Here is a 23,235-nt window from a genome sequence, read left to right on the forward strand (position 1 = left end):
GTGCTTTCAATTTCCTTACACAGCTGCGGCTTAAAGGCAGCTAAAAAGAGGCGAATAGAGAAATGAGAAAAAAATAAAACAAACAGTGAAAGCAGAAAGTGATGTGCAAGACCTTTCCAGATCGCATTTAGCAGCTGAACCCAAGAGACCAGTACAGCAGCCTAAGTGAAATTTGAGCTGTAATGCTGCATACAGGTAAGACCAAACTGTACAAAAATGGATTGTTCCAACTAATGGAGCCGCGAGACTACAGGATAAAATGCCTCCTCTGAGGCTTAATAATGGCTTTAGTTTATACCAGCGAGTTCACAAGAGTGAGACACATTTCCTACAAGAGCAATAAGGATGAGGCCACGCCTGTTTCGTTCCTCCTGACGGCATTTTGTTTTGCTGATTTTGACAGCATCAGGGGTCGAATGGGTTTCACTGGGCGGATTTCAGGGGTGAGAAACAGAATCAAAACACAGAGGACATAAAGAAATGCTGGAGTGACATTAAGGCACAACAACAGACCACAAAGATATTATTGTGCAAGTCAGTAAAATCAGCTTCCAGTCTGAGTTGCATTTTTCCCAGGTGTTCAGAGTTATGGTTCTTCTTTTTTCTATTGTTGATTTGATATATATTTAATATCAGTGTGAGAGTGACTGCTCATCATTTTATGAAAGAGGAAGCTGCACAGCTGGCCGAGTGGACCAGCACAGTCAAACCCGTTTATGTTTTCTCCTCCAGATCCATCTGAAATGCTAAAAGAAAAGAATAAATCCCAGTCCCAAGCTGCGAAATAAGAGAACACCCACATTAATATTCATTAGCAATCACCACGACTGGAGAGAAAATAAATATCAGCGTATGCACAACGGACATGCAGGCTGCAGGATAATTGGCAAAGTAATGTCATATGAGAGTGGGTGTGTGAAACAAAAACAAAAAAAAGGTTTGTCTGTCCAAGCCCTTTAACGCAGAGCTGCAGATGAGCGCATGTTTCATGTCTCAACATGGCTGGTGGGATGTCCACAACATCACTACACCACTCTTTTGAGATGCAAACCAGCACTCTTCCTCATACATTAAAAAACCCTTTCACTCGGTTGCCACTGGAGCAACCAAGGGACTAATAACAGGGAACACGTGCTTATTAAGGTTCAAAAGTGGCAAACAGATGATTTACTCTGAAAAGAGATGCTTCAGTATATTAAAGGAGATACACTGCAAGCTTTTTTTAACCAAAATGTGAACAGTTTAGGTTTAAATACCACAGTGAGAAAGTATGACATCCATTTCAAAGATGTGTTTTGAACTCTTTTCAATAGCAGCTTGTTCAAGAGGGTACTGTTAGCATCGTACCCCCCCATCCCCTCTCTACAAGGCGCTCTTCACCTGAAATTGAAGTAACAGCTTTCTGTTACCCACCTCTGAGGGACAGCAAATGCACTGTAGATAAACATTAGGAAGTGCTCGTCTGGGTTTGTGATGTCACAGAACCCAAAAAGTCTGAGTGGGTTGCAGATGAACTGAATTACATATTTTCAGACTTGTTGTTGGCCCCAGACATCGGGAAAACGTTGTGCCATTTAAACACTGTGTAGTTAACAGTCACATCTTATACACAGATATATATTGTTGGTTTAAAAGGGAGTTCTGTCCTGTTTTACCCGGTGAAGAGGTTTGTGTATGGATGCTGATGGCTGTGGAATCGGATATGACTGTCAAACAGGGAGCCAGGTTTCAGCTCTTAAACAACTGAGTATTTTCATCACTTCACATCGTTTAAACATTATCTCAGCATTTGGGATAGCGTTTTAGGAATTAAAATCAACTTGTTTTGAGATTAGGAAAACATGGTTTGCCTTGAAAAAGACCCTCTCACAGATTAGAAATCTTTTCGTGCAATTTCAGTGGGCCGTGAGTCGAAGCCGTCTGCAAAGACGTAAATGAATAAAACCTCCAGCTGAAATATATAAATTTCACAGCCATACTTGGAGTAAAAATAAATAAAAACTAACAGCTGTGTGCCCTTGTGTATAGCTGAAATATTTTGATTTGTGTGCCTATTTCTAAGTCGCCATGAGACTGTGCAGTCATATCTAATAATAACAACAGGATTTAATATGCACTAAGTGAAGCACAATATAACTGACCACTTTATCCATCAGCCATTAGAATAATAATAAGAGTATTTTCTAAAGTACCCATTGTGTTTGTTTTTTCCTGAAAAAAAACTAATACATAGCTTTTATTGAGTATATAAATATATCAAACATATGCAAGAAAGACTGGAAAAAAATAAGCTGATTTTGTGAAAATAAGTCTTTGCCGTTATAGAATGATTATTTAAAAAAACAAAAAGGCACCCATTGCTATGACATCCATAGTGTTTTGTTTAATCTGTTGTACTCCCTGCAACGTCATGTTATGCTTTATGGTGGAGCAAAGATCAATCTATCTGAGATAATGTGACAACAGTTCATCGGAACATGACATTAGGTCAGTTCCTGTTGTGTTCGTGTACTAAAGGAAGAATAAAATGATGTGGGAAGCAGGAACGTTTCAGCAGAAACCACAACCCTACCGGTCTGACTCCATTTCTAATGCCTCCTCAACTACAACTAATCAAGGTAGAGGACTCCAGAGATCCCATCAGAAGCCTTTGTATCCACAATGCAGATGACAAAATAAAAAGTTGGAATAGCTTCAGAGTCAAAATAGGATTAAGCAACAATAAAATGTGAAATATTAAAAACAGTTCAATGTTACACTCTGTCTCTGATCCAACTGGACCCTGGACATGAACATCAGTGTAAACATAGCCAGGGACACGGAAACACGCTGCCTTGTCATGTGAAAACCAGAAGCACAGAAAGCATGCATGCAGGCTTCACAGCCAAACCATGCTGACTTAAATAGCGAGCAGTCAGAATACAGACCCAGCACACAGAAACGACCCACATCAACTGATGAGCAAGTAGCCTGCAGCGACCGCAAACACCAGACGTAAGAAAGCGGACTTTTCATGTTTGATGTTGCAGCATTTGCTGCCAGAGCTTTGATCACTGTTTGGTCAGGTAAACAACCTGATGGTCCAGCAGTGCCGTCACTCATGCCAACAGACACACAGACCCTGGAGGGGTCTGGTGGTGCTCGTCTTCTGCTCTCATGCTGCCTGCACTGCAACGTGGAGTGCCTCATCACACCTGACAGCACGAAGCACTGCCTCGTTGGAAACGCAACGCCCACAAAGCAAACACAAAGTGGAGTAAGAGACATTCATGGGAACTCCCTCCAATTCCCACAGACGGAAAAGACATCCTGGTAACCATGGCAACTCCACTTCTGCAGGCAGTGACATCACACGTGTTGCATGACGACCCTGGCGGGGGGTAAATGCTCCTCTAAAGTGCTTTTCATCAGCTGCCTGGAGGTTAAAAGGACACGGGGCAGATGATGATAATGATGATTGATAGGATGAGGACTAAGAATAGATGCTACTGCCTTGGAGAAAGACAGAAAAGGAGTGGAGGAGTGAGACTTGTATTTCCGTCTTTCCTACGAGCCACCAGATCAAAAAGCCATATGTGAGCAATAAGCAACACACACACGAACACAAGTGAGGGAGGCTGGGAGAAGAAGGCAGATGGGGGCAGAGAGATGAAGATAGACACATAAATCAAGAATAAAAGTGGGGGGGTGGCCTGCAAAATGCACTTCCAAGACTGCTCACCTATATAACCCTGATGTAAGCTGCTGGCGACGTGAAGTTATGCAGTGCTCTGTCTGCACCATGGAAGCTAGTGGTGAAGTTGATAATGTGTTCAAACCTACTGTATCTAATGACCAGATGGTGTATTTAAAAAGGTGACTGCAGACAAGGCAGCTGGGGGAAGCTGCTCTTTGCAGATGGAGAAGGCTACATCTGAGATGGACAGTCTAATAAATGAGCTAGTGCATCAAAATCTAATCCTGCCTCTGCCTGCTGATGCTATTGAGCTGATATTATCCAGCAGCGTCTCCTCTGAGACAAGGCATATGCAACAGCATTAATGAGGAACAAAGACAGTTTCCAAGTAAATGCCAACAAAAAATAAATAAAAAAAAAAAAATCCCAGAGACAAGTTGTAGGCAGGCAGTGTGTGTGAAGCCCCGTCCTGCCCCGGGTCCCGGGTCCGAGCCGCAGCGCCCCCCCGCCCCGCAGCTGGCCAGCTGCGCCCCGGGGAGACACTGGCAGCTTTGTTCCCCCCCGGGAGCCTGCGGGGTTCTGCGTTGAATCGACGCAGAGCCTACGCCGTAGGGTACGCGGCGACGCGCACCGTACGGTGCGCGTCGCCGCGTACCCTACGGCGCAGGCTCTGCGACGGTGTAACGCGGAACCATAAACCAGCCGTGAAGCCCGGCCAACCAGGATGTAGGGAACATTTGAAAAACGCCGAGTCGAGTCACGGTTTCTCCCTCACACACACACACACACACACACACACAGAGTAAGAAAAAGAAAAGAAAAAACGTCTCAGTATCAACCTCCCTCACGTCGGTGAATAAAACAATAAAAACTACCTCGGCGCGGCGGAGAGAGAACCCCCCGACAGATGCGGAGCGGGGGACGGAGCGAGCCGGACAATCACGGCGCTCCGTCCGCAGGAACCGCGCAGCGACGATGAATGGCCCCCCTGCCTTCAGCCTCCAGCCAGACGGTACTCACTCAGATGAACCGGGTCCGCTCGGTCCACCGGGGGTTGGGATCTGCCGCTAGCACGGAGACGGGAGAGCCGCGAGCCGCGAGCGCTGGACGTGAAGTGCTGGGTGCGTCATTTGAGCAGGGAGCCGCCGCCGCGCAGCGCCGCAGCAGCCATCTTGCTGAGGGAGGAATCACCAATCACTGACCCCAGCCGCCGCTGCTGCTGGAGGGTTTATGGTTCCGCGTTACACCGACGCAGAGCCTACGTAGGCTACGGCGTAGGGTACGCGGAGAAGCGCGCCCTACGGCGTAGGCTCTGCGTCGATTTAACGCGGAACCATAATTCAGGCTTGAGAGATGTGTCACGACGCATCACACAAACACACGAATACTTGTTGATTTGACTGTAATTTTGTTTCTTGTAATTTATTTATTGGAAAAAGGGGCAGATCAGGTAAGAATCTTCTTCTTTCTGCTCCCTTTTCATTCACACTTTATGAACATTTGTATTTGTATTTGTATTGAATTGTTTTATTTTTTTTGAATGAAATAAAGAATAAAATGAAATGAAATGTACACAACATATATTTCTACGGAAGCGTATTGCATTCACTTGAGAAAAAAAAACCTGCTCTGTTTTTCTGAATTAACGAGATAATTATCTCAGAATTCCGAGAAAAGTTTTAATTAAAAAAAAAAATCTGCTGTTTTTCTGAATTAACGAGATAATTATTTCAGAATTCTGAGAAAAAATTTTAATGAAAAAAAAATCTGCTGTTTTTCTGAATTAACGAGATAATTATTTCAGAATTCTGAGAAAAAATTTTAACGAAAAAAAAATCTGCTGTTTTTCTGAATTAACGAGATAATTATCTCAGAATTCTGAGAAAAGTTTTAATTGAAAAAAAATCTGCTGTTTTTCTGAATTAACGAGATAATTATCTCAGAATTCTGAGAAAAGTTTTAATGAAAAAAAAAATCTGCTCTGTTTTTCTGAATTAACGAGATATCTCACAACTGCAACTCTCATTCATTTGAGAGCTCGAATTCATGGAAGCAAACATGTCCCGCCTGTCCAGTTTAATCCAGTTTTATTTTGCTTTCGGTTTGAAACATTGGGAGATACTCTCGTCTTTAAGTTATATTGATGGTATTGTTATTAGTTTGTCGACTTTGCGCAGGCACTTCAGGACTTTGTGGTTGTTTAGACAGAGATTTGTTTTTCATTAAAATCTTATATTTTATATTTATATTTCCCTTCCCATTCAAGTAAATCCAATAAAATCCACTTTTGAAATGAAACCAACTTAAATTCCCCGAGTAAAAGATGAAATGGTCTACAGGTAAAGTTGCGTTGTGTAAATATTGTAACAATTTTAAACTCCTGACAAACCTTATTGGATCTTCTGTGGAGCTGTGAAAAATGTGTCACTTTTTAATCATGTATTTTTTCTCGTTGCAACACTCAGCATGTCTTATTCCGTCAGTAAGCTATGGTGCATATAGGAAAAAAAGTTTCCAAATACTGACTTGTCAAATAGACTCAAGTGATTTGACGTAGGTGTCCACCCACCTTTTACTGAAATGTCTGTTTTATGAGAGCAGATTGCAAAATTTCAAAATCACTTCCCACTCAACTGTTCCCCAACACGTGTTTGTTTCCTCGAAAAGGAAAAAAAAAAAAGTTTTTTTTTTTTTTTTTTAAATCCTCCCTAATTTGATTTACTTTCAATCTTAAAAAAAAAAAAAAAAAAAAAAGAAAAAGTACATTTGCACATTTCTCTCAATTTTGTATCCAAACTGTATCTTAAACATTCAGTCCTAATATAAACTCAAATAATTCAGTCTTTTCCAATTTTTCAATTTTTATTGAATTCCATCCTATTAAATCATTGGCTTATTTCTGCTTCTCTCAGCAGTCAGCAAGTCCAGCATTATAAACAGATCACACAGCGACCCCTGGCGGCAACCCACGGAAATGCAACTCAGCCCACGACACTGCGAGGGTGTGTCTGCTCCAAAGTGGTCCAGAGGCTGTAGTTTGTGGTGGGAACCAGAACCTGAGCGAACAGCACTGTATTATTTCAGTTAATATATCTATACATATACATATTTACAAATGATGTCAAATATTCTCAAGAGATATTAAAATTGATGTTAATTTTATCTTCCATTAAGCCATAAAAAGACATTGTCTTCACCAATATCCCCCATTAATTATGTCCTCAGTTTTCAGCAATGTGAACATTGATTAGACCAAAGACCATTAAAACATCTCATTTATCTTTAATCTTCACATTTAAATAAAATCAATTGGTCATTGGATTAATAAATGTGAAAGGAGTTTTTGGACCATCATTCGATTGAGTAAAAGTAGTCAGAAATGCATAAAGAGCAGTGTGAGAAGTACCTTGGGCTGAAAAGCGATTCGCAGTTACAAACAGTCTGGCCTATTTCATTTAACAAGGTTTGTTCTGACACACAAACAAACTGTGTGAGAAAGAGAGGTAAGGGCCCTGGTTTCTCATCCATCACTGACTCTTGTGGTCCACACATACAGCGCGTGGGCTGCCCTTGCATGTGATGCATTTCACAGGGAGCAAAAGAAAAAAAAAACCTTCCGGACACCCTCCTCAGAAAAATTCAAATACAGACTGGAGACATGAAGATATACCCACTCCATGTCTCTTCCCATGGCAGGGAGAAACCAGTCCCAGAGCCTGAAGTGCCTAATGACTGTCAGAGCTCATCTTTCTCCATCTGCTGGAACGCCTCCAAGTCTTCCTGCCAATCAGCCAGCAGTTCATCCACTGACTGGCTGCTTGAGTCCGTGTCATCTGTAAGCTCTTTTGTATTCTCGTCTTGAGGCGGATCCACATCACCCTGTGGATCTGTAGGACTCATTTCCTCTTGTGGTGGACTTGCGTCCTCTGCGGGACTTGTGTCTTCATCTACAGGACTGACCTCCTCCTGTTCAGGAGGAACCTCCCCAGGAGCCATTTCATCCACCTTTACAGTGCTGCTTTGCGACTGACTAACAGGTTCAAATGAAGTAGGAGTCGTTGCCTCGGTCTGACAATCACCTTCCGCTTCTTGCATGTCTACACCTGAAAAGAAAACACACGTGAGACTCAAAAGATTTACATAAACGTGGGCAATGCACACATCCTTTCAGCTGTCTTTCACTCCTCTTCAGTTAGTAATCGAGAGACGCCTGCTCGTAGTCATTCCAGGTCAGAAATAGAACCGTTTTCACCGAGAGGCTGTCAACCGTAACAGCATGGTGTCGATCATGAGTCATGTTTCCTACAGGATGAAGCTCTTCGCACTTAGCTGCACAGCCAAACAGAGGCAACTGAAAAAAAGATTTTTTTTTTACAAAAACTGTTGTTTGGATTTGTCTTGAAAGAGTATTGGCCCAGTATTTAAGACAGTATGGTTCAAAAACAAGTTAAACCACAAATCTGAGCTTCTCAGCCATGAGGCTGGATTGTTGCGGTTACAACTGCAGCTTGTAAGACTTACAATGTTGGTACAGGAAGCTATCAGGTCACCATGCTGTAATGACGGCATTAAAGGTTACAGAAACAGACAATTAATTAAAAAGATCTGTGGCCCACCAGCAAGAGGAGTAGCAAGTAGAGGGGCTCCTAACAGCTGCTACTGTGCTGTTTGCAGCTGATACTTAACCTCTTTTAAAGCCTCTTAACACTGTTTATGAAACCCAGTAACCATGTAAATACATGACTGCATGGGGCTGAGGGAGCGTAACAAATGACTGACTGCACTAAGCCTTGCTTTTACACTCCGGCAGAATCCTCTGGGTGGAAATGTAAGGGACAGAGAAACGTGGACGGAGACAAGCATTAGAAAAGAAAAAAAAAGGTAACAGAAAAAGGAGGAGGTGGGAGAAAAAGATAATACTCACTGCCTTCAATCAGACTGCCAGGAAGAGGTTTACCTTTGAATATGGCTGCTGCTCATCCAAAAGAGAGCGGGTTACAAAATAAAAAAAGGGAAGAGAAACCAAGAAAGAGAGGAAAAATAGGAATGGTTACAGGGAACAGAGGGATTTGGTATATGAGGAAAAACAGGAAAAGAATAAAGGATGAAATGGATATGAGGATGACGTACACCTCCACCATTTCCCATCATAACCACATGTGATGGATGGCTTCAAAGAGCACCGAGATCATAACAGCCTCATCTTTGTTTCATGAAGCCATAATGAGGCTCAGTCAGTGGGGGCATGTGAGTCCAGTGATGCACCCTGAGTTTGGTTCTGCTAGCGGTCACTTCCTGTTCAAGAGGAATGGACTGTATCCAACTAAACTGAACAGAAACCCATTCGATTACAATTAAAGTGAACTGGACTGAACTGGATTATAAATGAAATAGACTATATTTAAAAGGGACTAATTTGACATTTTACATTCCAGTGAGATGACCTTTGTTAATTTTTGTTGCGATCAATCTTGTGAGGATAGTTAAGTGGAATAATAATGAGCTTCACTATAGCAGGTGGATGGAGAGAATACAAGAGAATAATGTCACACCTCTGTCTCTGGCTTTGTCACTCAGCAGCACCTCCACCTCTCTGTACTCTTTCAGTGCCTCTAAAAGGATGTTGCCCTCTTTGTGGAATAGAAAAAGGAGAGGTAGGGTGATGTCATCTGTACTGCGCCCGTCTCCGGCCATCTGAAAAAGTGGCGCTGTATCACTGCTGCTGCCCTCGTTGTCATCTGTAAGCAAGAGAGAGGATGGAAATGAAATTGGGGAAGGTCAACTTTCCAAAATATCAGCACACCAGTCAGCATTGGATCTTTGTCCTGTATTCACCATTTTATATGATTGCTTTTCATGTCATTATAAACTTTTCCACGTTTTTCGAAAGTATTTATGTCGTTTTTATGATAAGTTTTCCTCTTTGATGTGACCATGCAGGACTGTTTTATGAAAAGGGTCCACTATGCTGCTGGGTTTGCAGGAAGGCTTAAGCTGAAAGTCGGCGCTGTTACAATGCTAGAAGCTCCCGCTAAAGCCTGAACCACAAGTGGTGAGTAAACTGTTGTGTTGGCAGCCTGCATGAGTGTGACTCTTAGTGCAAACATTGCGGGTACAGTGACAGCAGTCACAGAGTCTCGCTCCTTTTTGCTCCGTCTTACATAAGTAATGAGTGTTTGTCGTTTTAGAATAATTACAGGCTTTTGGAGTTATGCTGGGTACTAAGCTACTTTAGAGGTGTGACAGATTAAAAGCAGATGGCAGAAATCAACATAATATAGCTTCTTTAGATAGCTTCTGATTTAAAAAGCATATTTTCACCTAATAGTTCAGTTTCAGGAAATCTAACTGCTTTGCCAGTATGAAAGTAATTACGATGATTATTATGGATCTCACGAAAGTTCTGCTTAATTATTCAGTTACAATGTAATGTGCAGGACACTACCGGACTGGATGTGTTCAAGATAATCTAGTTATTGTGCACAAATCTAGTAAATGAGGAATCATCTTCCGTCTTGTGTCATTTGCTGTCTGCACTGACCGATGACAATGCCTCCAATGGCGCCAGCCTTCTGGATGTGGCGGGCCTTCTCTGCAAACATACACTGGCCCCTCTGGAGCAGGGCGATGTGGCCCTGGACATACTCAGCATTGGTGATTTCAGAACAACCACTGTAAGGTTCAGCCACAGTTATAAAGCCTCTCACCTGTACACAAGAGGATGGATGAGAGAATTAGTGCCAAGACAGAAGGAAGTTTTACGCTACACAGCACCGGAGTCTGATCCCACATCTTATATTCTGGTGCAGACTACAACTACTCCTATTTCTTACAGAATTAATCATGCAGATATTCCTGTAGAGGACATTCCCACTCAAAAACACTGAGGAAAATTGAGTGTTTTCTTAGAACCAAACATTTAACTACTCATTTATACTATTGGCAAAGTTACAAAACCAACTCACTCCTGTGGAACTTTTGGAAAGGTCTGTGCCAAACTGTGCTGGGCCTGCGGTAAGAACAACCCTGCCAAAGAATGGATGAGAGACGATTTGAATGGCTCTTGGAGGCAGCTGCTCTTTCTGCTGCTGGCTTGACAGCTCCATCATTTCCTGCATGAAACGCACGCCATCCTCTGCTGCTACAGCGCTCACAGCCTAAGTTTCAGAGGGACAGAATGGGAGAGCAAAGAGCATTATAAAAAAAGTGGAACGAGACTAGAAGAAAAACAGAGGTGACATGTATCTGCTAACGAAACGTTAACATGCTTTTTTCACAAATTTGATATTAATGAGGCATAAGCTATGGCTTTTTGTTCTTTTAATCTTCATCTAATTCAAACTAGAGACTTTCACAACAACATGCCGGAAAAGTATGTGCTGAAAACAAAAAACACCCTTACACTATGTGCTTAACAAAAAAATAAATATCTTAACACGCACACACACAGACAGAGTTGTGTATTTGTGCTGCAGTATTAACCTGTGTAGCATGCTGGACCAGCTGCACCCTGCCATCTTTCAGATGGATGAGACTGACTCCCATCCTCCTCAGCAGCTCCAGATGCTCGGGATTATTTGCCATGAAGTCTTGAGCCCTCAGAGGTGGACGGCCCATACCAGGTTCCCTTAGAGGTGGCAAAGGATACATTTTTAAAAAATTAACATATTAACCATAGCTAGGTTGTACAAAGTCAAAATACAAATCTCATTCTTTCCAAGTGTTAAAAGATGGAAGGGATACTTAGGAAAGAGGTTCATAAACACTCTTACTTCCTGGCTAAACCGGTATGTCTACCTACCTGTAAGGGGCAGGACGTGGACAGCTCTTATCGATGGCACTGCGGATTGGTTCCCTCAGGTTTCGAGGGAAGCCAGGGTCCGGAAACAAGAGGCGAGTGTTAGGACAGGTCCAGTCAAAGTTAGAGTCATCCATCTCCTCCTCGAACTAAAGAGTAAGAACAGATTTATGTCATTACCTGAAACGTGCTAATATTCTCTTCAATTTCATAAGTCTGAGTATACAGTGCAGTCATATCAATTACCGTTCTGTTTGAGGGAATAAATGAGGGCCGAGGGGCTGTGGAGAGAGAAAGAGGCAACAAGTGTGCCTCAGTTGTGAAGATGTAGTCTTCCACATCAAAGGGAATATCCCCCGAATCAGCAAACAGCAGGAAGAGATATTTAAACATCTCAGCGAGGAAGAATGAATCCATTCTGGCAGAGAAAAGGAGCAATGTTAAATTAAAAAAACATTTCTAAATGGGGATTTTTTTAAATCCAAAATGTGTCTATTTTTATCCATGTATGTTTTTTATTGCTTGAAAAGTTACTAAAATTATTCTTATGGCAATTTATTTTTTTTATTGTGACAACTGCTGCAGAGTTTGAACTTAATTTATTGCTGATATCAAATTAATTTACCACCATGAAAAATCCTCTTTATAAATAAATATATAACTCTAAATTTCTTTATTTCAGTTTATCCAATTATCTAAAAGCAAGCTTGAGGGATCCGCATTGAAAACATACATTATAAATATCTGATGATACATTTTCCTTAAATGTAATATATTTATATATGACATTATATATTTTACATATCGGGGGATTAAAACAAAGTAAAGAGTCTCAGTTAAACAACAACATATTCAGTCAGAAATGACAACGGATAAAGAACATTGCAAAAAAAAAACATCTGAAACTCTTAGACTTCAATCAGCATGTTAAATGTAGAAGATCATAACAGTAGAACTTGAAAGACAGAACAAATCCGGTTTGTTTAAAAGAGTTTCCAGAAGAAAGCCTCTCCTCTCTAGAGGGAACTTGGAAGCATGTTTTAGATTAGCAGAGTTGCATCTGAACAAACCACAAAACCTCTGAAACAATATACTTTGGACAGACGACATAACGCTAACTCAATATAGCTAGCTCAGTCCAGCAGCTCATGTGCTGCTGCTTCTCTACCTGCCAACTAAAAACAGGACATCACAGGGCAGTACTGCATGACTTTTCTTTGGATTCTATTCATAAAATGTAAATAGTATCAAGAGTGCATATGTAAAATACACCTTTATTTTAAGCAAAACTGGCAAGTATTTCTGATCATGATGCTGTCTTAATACAAACAATGAGTCTTTATATACTGACCGATCCTCGTGGCTCCCAGTGCGCACATCCTTCATAGCAGCAAAGCCGCAAGGTACACGAGCGAAACGATTCAGGTTGTCCAGTATAGTGCGACCTGCCTCCAGGTAGTAAGGGTCTGCTGTGGCCTGAAGAATGGGAGGGGAGAGGGGTGATCTTTGTAAATTGACAGCAGTAGAATCCAGCTAGACCATACAATCCAAAAGGAACTACTTCAGAGATTTTAGCTTTTTGTCAACTTTCCAGGTTTCTACAGTATATTATTATTAGTAGTAATTATCATCATCATTAATTATTACCGGTATTATTATTATATTTATTATAAGCAGACATTTATGATGGGAGCAGCTTAATAAATGCAGAAACATAAGTTTCTTCAAAACAATGAGTGGATTCTAATGCAAATTCAGATCTTGGTTTAATGTCAAAAAACATGAGATGACGGCAATTTCAGAGCTAATCTGGAGACTACGTTTAACTTTGAAACTGTTTTTTCTGTGTCAACTGTCAAAGCACTGGCTGTGGACCGAGACAAGCAGAACTACTGAAGCACAAACTCTGTACTGCTCAAGAGAAAAGAGCTGGTTATGTCATAGGCTGGAGTGGGATCATAGAGAACAACGGGAACAGCAAATATTTAGTCAGTGACACGTTTAAAAAAAAAAACCCGGAGACCGTGAAACTTCGAGTCTACTTAATCCGATAAATTAGTTTCAATATGGACATAGAGTAGAAATGAAAGAACATAGGCTGACATTTTCTGTTTGCCTGCTGTTTAATGGTTTAATATCAGCAGTAGTTGTTTGTGAACACTGCCCAATAAGCCTATTATACTGGCATTCACATTTGCTGTTTGTTCCTGAATTCAAAAATAGCACTTGTTTACACAAATTCTCAGTTTTGTTTTGTTCCCCCCAATGTCACCAGCTAACATTTACAGATCCTGCTGAAAAATCATTTATAACTCCTATTTGCGGCAGTATTCATAAATATGGTTCAATATTTGAAATGCTGGTCAGCACTGCCAAGGCTGAAACACATACAGCCACAAACAGATGCTGTCTGCAACAGCTCGCATGAATATGACTGGTTATTTCAAAACATTGTAGAGACGGCCTTGCTTTTACTGAGGTCTTCTACAAACAAAAACAATTCTGAAACAACAGGAAAGTTAGAAGAACCAAAGAACCAAAAGATATGGTTCAATAACAGCTCTTCAGATGTAAAAAATGAAACTAACTCTTAAAAAGGACCTTTAGTCGGAGCAGCTCAACACCGATACTTGGCTCAAGGCCGGTAAGAAGAAAAATAACTTCTAAAAATGATGCAGAATAATGGACATTTTCTTCTGTGTTGTGTTTGATAAATTACCTTATAAAGGAAATAGGTGCTCTCTGCAAATTCAGGCCTCAGGGGATGTTGAGCCCAGTGTACCCTGAAATCAGTTGTGAAGGCCTGAGGACAAACAGAGAAGGGCAAATTCATCAGCTCACTCATCCCTCTTACAATGAGCACCATCAGATGAAACTGTAGTGCAGCTGTGTCGCATAGAAATAAATAAGCTTATTCTTTTTCGAACTGCTTTGGCTGGAAACACAAGCCAATTTTGCGATTATCTGAGCTATTGTCGAATGAATAGTGAAATTATTTTTTGTCACAAGTAAAGCCCATGGTGAAGAACTCATACACAGTGAGACAGATTACCTCAGGGAGAAAATTGTGTTTTTTGGTAACTTGGTACAACATCTCATGAGTCTCAATGGCAGGGCGGATGTCTCCTTTCAACACCTGGAAAATTCACAAATTGTACCAATGAATAATGAAATGGCAAAAGGCTCAATGAAAGTTGAAAATGTTTTGGATCAAATTATTTTCAACTCAAGAGGAACATAAATTTCAACTCAAGTGACAAGTCTGACCTGCAGTCCAGGGAAGAAGGCCAGCAGAGAGTCCATCCAAGTACGAGCAGGAAGCAGAGGTTTGTGAATGTGGACATCCAGCAGCAGAGGAGGCTGACTAATGTACTTCATTATCGATGCATAGTGCTAAATGGAACATACAAGGTACATTAGACACATAATGTTATATAGCTGTCTTTAAGCTGGAGGGGTATAAAGACATAACAAAATTACAATGTGATTTATTCTGTGAGTGAGTGAGTGCTGTGAGGAGAGGTTGACTCAGTACCTCATGATTTAAGCTATGTGGCAATTTGTTTTTAATAAATTGTTTTGTCTTTAGTTTTTCAGGCCTGGAACACATTCAAACTTCTGCTTCCTGTCACATCTGTCATTTAAAAAGTATTTTATCTGACAAACTGTTATACAATCCTCACTCGGTAACACTACTCAAACAGAGGTAAAACATGCTAAATCAACACAGGGACACAATGAATGAGATATGAAGAAGAGGAAAAAAAATTAGAAAGCATATCCAACTTGACAAAAGAAATGCAAATAATTATTTTGAATTAAAGTGGAAGTAAACTGTATTTTTTGAATCCTGTCAGTGGCTAAAATTGTATCTGTTAATCTACCACCCTGATGCTGACAATAAGCTGATAAAGAAATAGTGGTTTTGTGGCTTTAAGATGATATTATTAAAATGTAATAACCTTAGATTACGCACAACATTATGAATGACCTCAGTGTTGAATAACTCAGCGGAAGCGTACAAATTTAGCAGTTTTTAAATATGTTTTAATGCGTCAGGGATGCTGTTGTAACAAATGTTATTATGGAGACAGGAAGGAATCAAATTACTCATTACTCTAGCAAAAGGGAGGGAGGGAGGGTGTGTGTGTGTGTGTGTGTGTGTGTGTGTGTGTGTGTGTGTGTGTGTGTGTGTGTGTGTGTGTCCTCACAATATTGAACCGCTGCAGAAACAGGTCATCCCCCAAGAGGATGTAGGCCTTTAACAGGTATTCATAGTATGAGTCAATTCCAGCTCCGACGCCACTGTCTGGAAACAAACATCATAATTCATGATATTTCAAAAAGAGACTACAGAATGAATATTTTTTTGTTTTTAGTCATCCATCCCATTACTGTTGCTGTATTTTTAAAACATTTCTAATCAAGTCCTCCTCTAACAGATATTCAACCAGTGTCATCCTTTCATCAACCCCGTCTACCACCCAGAAACTCAGTCTGGACCACGCCCTCCACATCCCCTCCGTTCTTACACACTCACCTCTTCGGACCCACTCTCCAGAGTGGATGTTTATAGTGGTTCCCACTAGATTACTGTTTCTCTGCCTCTTCTCCCACAGAAAATCCAGGGCTCTCCGGGCATGGTCCTGTGTGCATGAATGTAGGCTACATCACTGATTTAAAAAAGGGGGAAGAAAAAAAAAAAAAAAAAAAAGAAAAGAAAAATCGACCAGCTCTGTACTGATGATTACAACGAGTCAGAGCTTGTTCAGCAGACTTGCAAGTCTCAGGCTTAGGGAAATATCAAACTTTCCTTGCTTTCATAATTTCTGTATAATCACTACATCTTACTAAATGTGGTACTTTTTTGTCAATACAAAAAGGGATGATTAAAAGAAGTGTCCTTGTTTAAATGTAATTGTTTTGCAATCGGTTCAGATTTTTAATAAAGTAGATTTTGGCAGCTTACAGTAAGAAAAGTTTGTGCCTAAATGATAAATTAAAGATGGCTAAATTCTCTTTAACTCTTGTAGTGCCCCTGCTGTTGTGCTCTCGATAAGTGTTTAGCACCTTTTGTTGCTCTATACAGCTGTGCCTCGCTGTTACTTGATTTAAACACCTTTAATTTTCTAATGTACGAAACATTTTAGGTAGTAAGAATATTTATTTAAGGCAAGCGATTGCTATAGAGATTAACTAACAAACATTTAGTAATAATAATAATAATGTTTTTTTTTTTTTAAATAAGAAAAAATAAATAAAAAACATTCTCTCAGGTCATCACAAGATAAATCTAAAGAAATAAAATAAATGAATAAAATACAGATAACCATGCGGGTTCCAATTCACGCCTAAAGCCAGTTGAGTGTTAAGCATTAACGTTAAATGCATGTCTACAGAAGGTAAACTCACAATGAAGAAATATTAACTTTAATATATATTTAATAAATATACAATTATAATAAAGACACCCACACATAGAAACCCCATCTGAAGTGAGTTTCAGCTTCTAAGTGAACATTTTGCTGAAAAAAACTGAAGATACTTTATGATAACACTATCACATGCTGTAACGATGCACCTTCCAACAATAATCATGTCTGCCTCATTCTGCTGCACGTTTTCACTTTAAAAAAAAAAAAAATTGTATACATGTTATTTTATTTTATTTAGAGCCGTCATCACCATGTCCACCTCTTACTGCTGCACCTTTCAGTTTTTTTAAATTGTATATTTGTTAATAAGGGCCACATTTGTTTATTTACTGTTTGCTATTTTTAAATCTGGGTACAGTGAGCAAAATAACCGGAGTCAAATTCCTTGGGCAATGTTCAAACTTGGCCAGTAAAGCTGATTCTGATACTTCGAGCAGAGTTTAGAAACTTAAGTTTGAACTTCTCCACAAATGAAATGTGTTGAAATGTGACATTAAGCAACATGTGAATTACATCAAATGAAGGCTTAAACTGTTGGTTTCACTGATATGTTACACAAAACTGATCTGCAACCCGATCCAAAAGAAACCAGTTTCTTCTAAGGTGTGGCTGTTTGGTGTCATCTGTACAAATATTTACTGGCTTTCTGACTGTTTATTTGCTCTTTGAAAATGGTGAAGGGAAAAATCTATACGTCAACATATGAAATATAAGTAACTAACACACTAAAATGTAACACACTTCTATGAATGAAAACAGTTGCTGTCATTTTAAAAATTTAAAAAAGATGATATTTTAATTCTTCCTTTAAAAGCTATGGTGCATAGTTAATGATTTAAAAAAGTCTGTGTAAATTATGTAAAGAAATTAGCATGGAAAAATTTACATTAGACTATAGTTCCTTAAGATATCTGAAATGGCTGTGACATTTAAAAAAAAAACAACAGTTTAATAGGTTTAATCTATTTTCTTTCAGGAATTCTAAGGTTGAATTAAAACCTGAAATCCTTTTTGCGGCAGAGTGTCTATTTATTGGGGGAAAAAAAGTCCACCATGGCCCTTATGGGTGGAATATACTTGCTGTTCAGAACGCGTATGCGACCGCGACACAGCAAATAGGCCTTCCATAAATTATTAGCTTCAGATGAGCCAACCATGCCATCTAGCTGTGAATCTGACAACCGGCTAGTAAACTGTGTCAAGACACGCCAGTCACGTCCTGTCATGATGCAATAGGTTAAATAATTTTACAATAGTGTGAACTTTCCCCACAGATAGAATAAACACAATAGTTTCTTCAGTTTGCATTTGTGATTTAACTCATAAAAAGCTTAATCTCGTAAAAATTACCTCAGCCCTGTCTTTATACTTTGATACTATAATTTGACAAGTCCCGAGGGTTTCAAAGCAGAAAACCCTTAACTCCCTTATGATTTGTTAAACCCCAATTTTATACACTTGACAATCATTCAGTCATTCCTTTTTGGATGAGTGGCGAATAAAACACTTTTCTGCAGCATGACAAACTCAGAATGTATATCAATTTTTGTTTGACAAATTTAAACGTGCAATGCTTCATTGAATATTAAGGTAGTCATTAGGGGATCAGATTAAAGGATACCTCAAACACAGGGTCCCCGGTGAAGCGACTTAAGGCAGCAAACTCCAGGATAATGGTTCCCGCGCAGGCCGTACAGGTGTCCGTTTCTGTGCCTGTTCGGGTCTCAGGACCCCTGACGCCATATTTCAAGTTCACCTTTCAACCAGGTAGATGGATAAAGAATGAAAGAATAAATGTCTTCATTCATAAATGCAATTCTGTTGAAATTTGATTTGGAAGTGATTTATTTGCAGGGGAACAAGTAAGCCATGAAATAATCTGCATACAGAAGCAATAGGAGTTGCAAGCAGAGCCGTGGCACAGAAATGTGCGTCTCACCCTGGGATAAGGCAGGCCACTGCTGGTGTTGAAGGCCGGCAGCAGACGAAGTCCTATGTCTTTGGCCATATGCAAGAGCTCATCCTGGTACCACTGCATGCTCTGTCCTCTCTCCTTCAGCATCACAGCCATGGAGTGACCTCCCAGCAGACCACTGAATAAACAAGCAATAAAGTGAAATATAATCCACAGATTTTTTCTCTCTTTAACCCATTTGGACATTGGGATTTCAGTTTTGCTAACAGCTGTTCAGGAAAGATTTTACACTTTAGAAATGCAACTAATGTACTATTTTTTTTTGTAGCAGTAAATGTGTTGACTGTCAAGTCCAATCTCACCCAAGGACTCGAATGTTGGTTTCAAAGACTGATACTACGATGTCATTGTCCAGCCGTACATCTGACAAGACTCTCCTCACTGCAGCCTCGAACTCCGTAGTCTTATTCAAAAGCTGGCAGGGAGAAAGAGAACATGGCATGCTCAGTTATACACACGTTCACTGGTTGAAAATGGCATAAAATGCAGTAGATAATACTCTGAAAATTGCTGCCATAAATACATCATTTTAGTCTGGGATTGATAATTTTCCTATACAGCATGTATACAACACCTAAGCATTATTGCATCATTATGATTTACTGTAACAAACCCAAGTATACAAAGAAACAATACTCACTACCAAAGTATCAAGGGTGTCTATGAGGGTCAGAGAAAACCTTGCAAGGAGGAAAAAGTAATTATTTATTACCACAACAGTGATCATTTCTTTTTTCAAAGTTCAGACTGACTCCAGAGCTATACCTATGAAAATCTGGGGTGGAAAACGGGGTGCACTGTTATACTCAGTATTAGTCTCTGAGTATGTCTAAATAAGATCAATACAATCTCATTATTGCTAAGACGGGGGGGCTATTTGTAAATATCTCTTCTGTTTTTCGCCTGGAGACTTTAACTCATTCAGAACACTGATGCTAGAGTTTTTACAAGATCCAAAGTACCATCAATCAGTTAGTATATCACTGCTTTATAGAGCACTCAATTATCTTAGGTCAAAATATAAGCCCAATTTATGCAAAGAAATTAAACCAAGTGATTTGTTTTGATATTTGGGCACAAACAGGGTACTTGCACTATCACATACCACTCTTCATACTAACCTCAACCCCGTGATGAACTCAAATATGCTTCAAAATGTTGTTCTACAATAAATACTGTTCTTCTTCTGAGCTGTTCTTTTTAGATCTGGCTTTTACACTATTATATCCTTTGTTGCATTTGAGCATCATACAACTCTGAGATCAATTTTCTAACTTATTTCACTGACTTTTTTACTTTTCATGCTGTTCTTGTGTTTTTCTTCATCAATATAAGTCTCATTCAAAAAACCTCCATGTTTGAAATCTTATAGATGATGCTGCATTGGCCGTCAAGGAAAATTTGTAAAAAATGTAACAAGAATTCTAAATAAAAGTTGTTTAGTCAGCAACTATTATGGTGATAAAAGTTATATAAAAGTTGGGTGATAACAGTTATTACTGTTATATAATTTAACAATCTTCTCTCTCTCACAAACACGTCAACAAACACTAAGACAAATCCTGGGTGACAATGTTTGTATCATGATTTTACCATTAATATGATGGAGGCCATAGGGACCATGCTACTTACTTGCCAAGTGCATCATCGACGTCTCCTCGACTAGGTTCGCGACCACGGACTCTTCCTCTGCATGTTAAAGGCATCAGCTCATCTGCTGGGTATGCATGGTCCTGGGATGTAAACGAACACATTATGATACTATGTTTCCAAGGCTTTGTCTCCTCCAATCGTATTTAACCAGAGTATCTTCAAAATGATGTACACATCAAATGAAAGTTATTGCAAACAATACAACTTGGATATTGATAAGATACCGAAGATATTGTGATGGTTTTTGTAGGTTATAGGGTCACACAAAAAGAGACCTGAACCCAAATATTAAAATACCGTACGTCTTTGTGCACCTCACAAACTTGAGTAGGAACTGGCAGCTCAAAGAAATAGCAAGAAATGGACACTTTAAACCTGTAACGAGGTCTACCAAGGACAGAACACTTACCATATAATTCTGATATGCATGGTCAAACATCTCAACTACTTGGTTCCTTTGAAGAAAACAAAACATGGATATGAATCGGCATGTGCTACATCTTTCCAGGATCAAATACTTTATCTCCCATTTAGATACGACTTTTTCTCCAACTCACCTCAACTTGTGCTTTTCCTCCCGAGACATGGCCTGTCCGAGGTTGCATAATGCTCCGAGCAGCATTAATAAGAACAAGGCAAGAGGCATTGTTGTATATAAAGGAAATTGCAGCAGTGTGCACACAACTACAGTTCAGCTTCCAGTCAGTCCCCGCATGAGTGTTTACTCATTACAACCGCCCTAACCAAACAACTCACACGATCAAAACCACTACGTAACATAAGCAGACATTAATCTACACCTCTGAGATCACGTTTAATCACTTTCGTGGCATTAACTACAAGGTCACCAACAATTTCCTGGTTTGTTGCCCAACAACGTGATCAAGACTGTCTAAAAAAAAAAGTGAGTCGTATAAAGTTTGCCCTTTTACTGTGCGCCCCAACAGCTTAATAGTGCAATCAAATACTTTACAGGAATGTTGTTGTTTCAAGTAAACCATTTAAGACATTTTAAAAGTGCCAGACGGAAAATATAATTATTGCAAAACGGTTCCACGTCCGTGCGTCACGCCTGTTTACCTTTCCGGACTATGAAACCATTCAAAACGTTAATATGCAAAACACATGTAAAGTCTCGCAGAAAGCCCTCTAAGTCAAACCAATCTAAATATGCAAATCATACAGCCGTCTTCCAGTTACTGTCTTCACGGTCAGAAAACAAGGACAGACTGATCTCTCAGCAAAACCGGCCAATGATCAGTCCCACGATCCACCATCACGACCATGCAACAGGTAGACGTGTCTGCACTGGACTGGACTGGTACCAAACCCACCAGCAGCGTTTATATTACCAGCTCCTGCTCCAAACACCACCACCTAGAAAGCCCTTTCCCAAAGAGACGAGTTCTCTACTATTCCCTACTCTTGACAGCTCCCAGTCCTCAGCTAGTCCAACCAGCAGCTGCACATTACTCGGGATTTAAATTAGCCAACTGTGCTAACTCGCGATGCTCGTGACAGCGGACTGACCCGGAACGCAGAATAAATCAAAAATAAGCCTGTCCATTGTTGAGCAGCGGACCCCACCGGACAAAGGTTCCTGTCCCCCAAGTGTAACAAAAACCTGGTTCGACTGTCGCGGAAAAGTGTCGTTGTGAGCAGAAGCCGAGCAGCTAGCGGCTCCCTAACCGGATACTACTGGCTGAAGAAGCGGCAACAACATCCGCTTCCTGGTGCTTGTTTGGGTTTTCTTATGTCGCGTTCCATTTGTCCTCGGAAGTCGGAATTTCTTAGTTCCTAGTCGGAATTTTCAACTGGAACGCCTCTCGAAGTGGGATTTCCCACTGGGAAAGTGGGAGAAGCTTCACCACCCCCGAGTTACCATTCCAAGAAGGTTGCCATTCCCAGTTCCCAGTTCCGATTTCCGAGGTAAATGGAACGCGGCAATCTTCTTGAATAACGAACACCACCCCTGCCACATGTTCTGTATTCTATTTGTATACTGTTCCTATTCTGTGATAATTCTTTTAAATAAAGTTTAAGAAAAAAAAGGAGGCTTTTACGGTACAATTAACATACCTGTCAAGCAGGGACGGCGCTACACCGGGGCTAGGGGGTGCTATAGACCCGTCAAAAATCTGTGTAGCCCCAGTTAAGCCCCTCAACCAAATCCACGCAGGTCCACTGATGCACGGTCGTTACTCTCACTCATTGATGCTGTATTCATCCTCCACCTTATTCTGTTTGAGGATCTTTTTCGTACAGCAAAGTTCATGTCTGACACTCTACAGTCCCCCAATCTTTTGCTGGAGACTGCAACCGACCTCGCGCACTCTGTCATCACGGGCCTAAAAGAAAAGCGCACAGAGGACTCTTGGGGCCTGATTTACTAAAGGTTTGCGTGCGTAAAAACCTGTGCAAACTTGACATCACCCGCAAACCAAAGTGCCAGCTGATGTACTAACAGCGTGCAAAGACGACTGCGTCTCTGAAATGCGCAAAATTGCACACGCAATTCAGTTAGTACTTTTGCCCTGATGAATAATCAATATGGGGCGTACCCGGCAGAAATCCTACTGGGAGGGGAAGATGCAAATTGCTCCATTTACCACGCGCAATGAGATTTACCAAGCCTGAAAGTAATTGCGCGTATTGTGATTGCGTCTGTATTTAATACGTTTGAAAGGAAGGTGCTAAT

The 23,235-nt window shown here is 40.4% G+C and overlaps 2 protein-coding genes across 6 annotated transcripts in view; both read right to left on the reverse strand.

Annotated features, from left to right (window-relative positions):
• The window catches only part of zgc:92140 (uncharacterized protein LOC447854 homolog), a 30,798-nt gene extending 25,934 nt beyond the window's left edge, over window positions 1-4,864 (reverse strand). For 2 of the 3 annotated variants that reach the window (XM_061737658.1, XM_061737660.1), the window contains exon 1: window positions 4,697-4,864. The gene's annotated coding sequence lies outside the window, so the exon portion shown is untranslated. Of the gene's footprint in view, window positions 1-4,551 lie in introns of all 3 variants that reach the window. The other variant, XM_061737659.1, reaches the window with a different exon arrangement.
• Window positions 4,865-6,519: 1,655 nt separating this feature from the next.
• Window positions 6,520-22,242, reverse strand: edem3 (ER degradation enhancer, mannosidase alpha-like 3). Of its 3 annotated transcripts, none has more exons than XM_061737661.1 (21): window positions 21,095-22,242; window positions 20,947-20,992; window positions 20,517-20,617; window positions 19,525-19,564; window positions 19,187-19,299; window positions 18,849-19,002; window positions 18,531-18,665; window positions 16,015-16,120; window positions 15,686-15,783; window positions 14,742-14,867; window positions 14,527-14,610; window positions 14,194-14,277; window positions 12,826-12,950; window positions 11,721-11,892; window positions 11,478-11,623; window positions 11,159-11,303; window positions 10,642-10,833; window positions 10,218-10,383; window positions 9,229-9,414; window positions 8,601-8,648; window positions 6,520-7,779 (listed from the first exon to the last, which is right to left on the reverse strand). In XM_061737661.1, exons 1-21 carry the CDS (start codon window positions 21,181-21,183, stop codon window positions 7,412-7,414), a joined length of 2,724 nt encoding a protein of 907 aa, XP_061593645.1. In that variant the 5' UTR covers window positions 21,184-22,242; the 3' UTR covers window positions 6,520-7,411. The 3 variants fall into 3 exon arrangements, with proteins under 3 accessions (XP_061593645.1, XP_061593646.1, XP_061593647.1); XM_061737663.1 differs by lacking the exon at window positions 6,520-7,779 and adding an exon at window positions 7,790-8,230 and having other exon boundaries at window positions 8,634-8,648; XM_061737662.1 differs by lacking the exon at window positions 8,601-8,648.
• Window positions 22,243-23,235: the final 993 nt, after the last annotated feature.

The sequence above is a fragment of the Cololabis saira genome, chromosome 13, assembly GCF_033807715.1.
Source record: "Cololabis saira isolate AMF1-May2022 chromosome 13, fColSai1.1, whole genome shotgun sequence".
NCBI classification, from domain to species: Eukaryota; Metazoa; Chordata; class Actinopteri; order Beloniformes; family Belonidae; genus Cololabis; species Cololabis saira.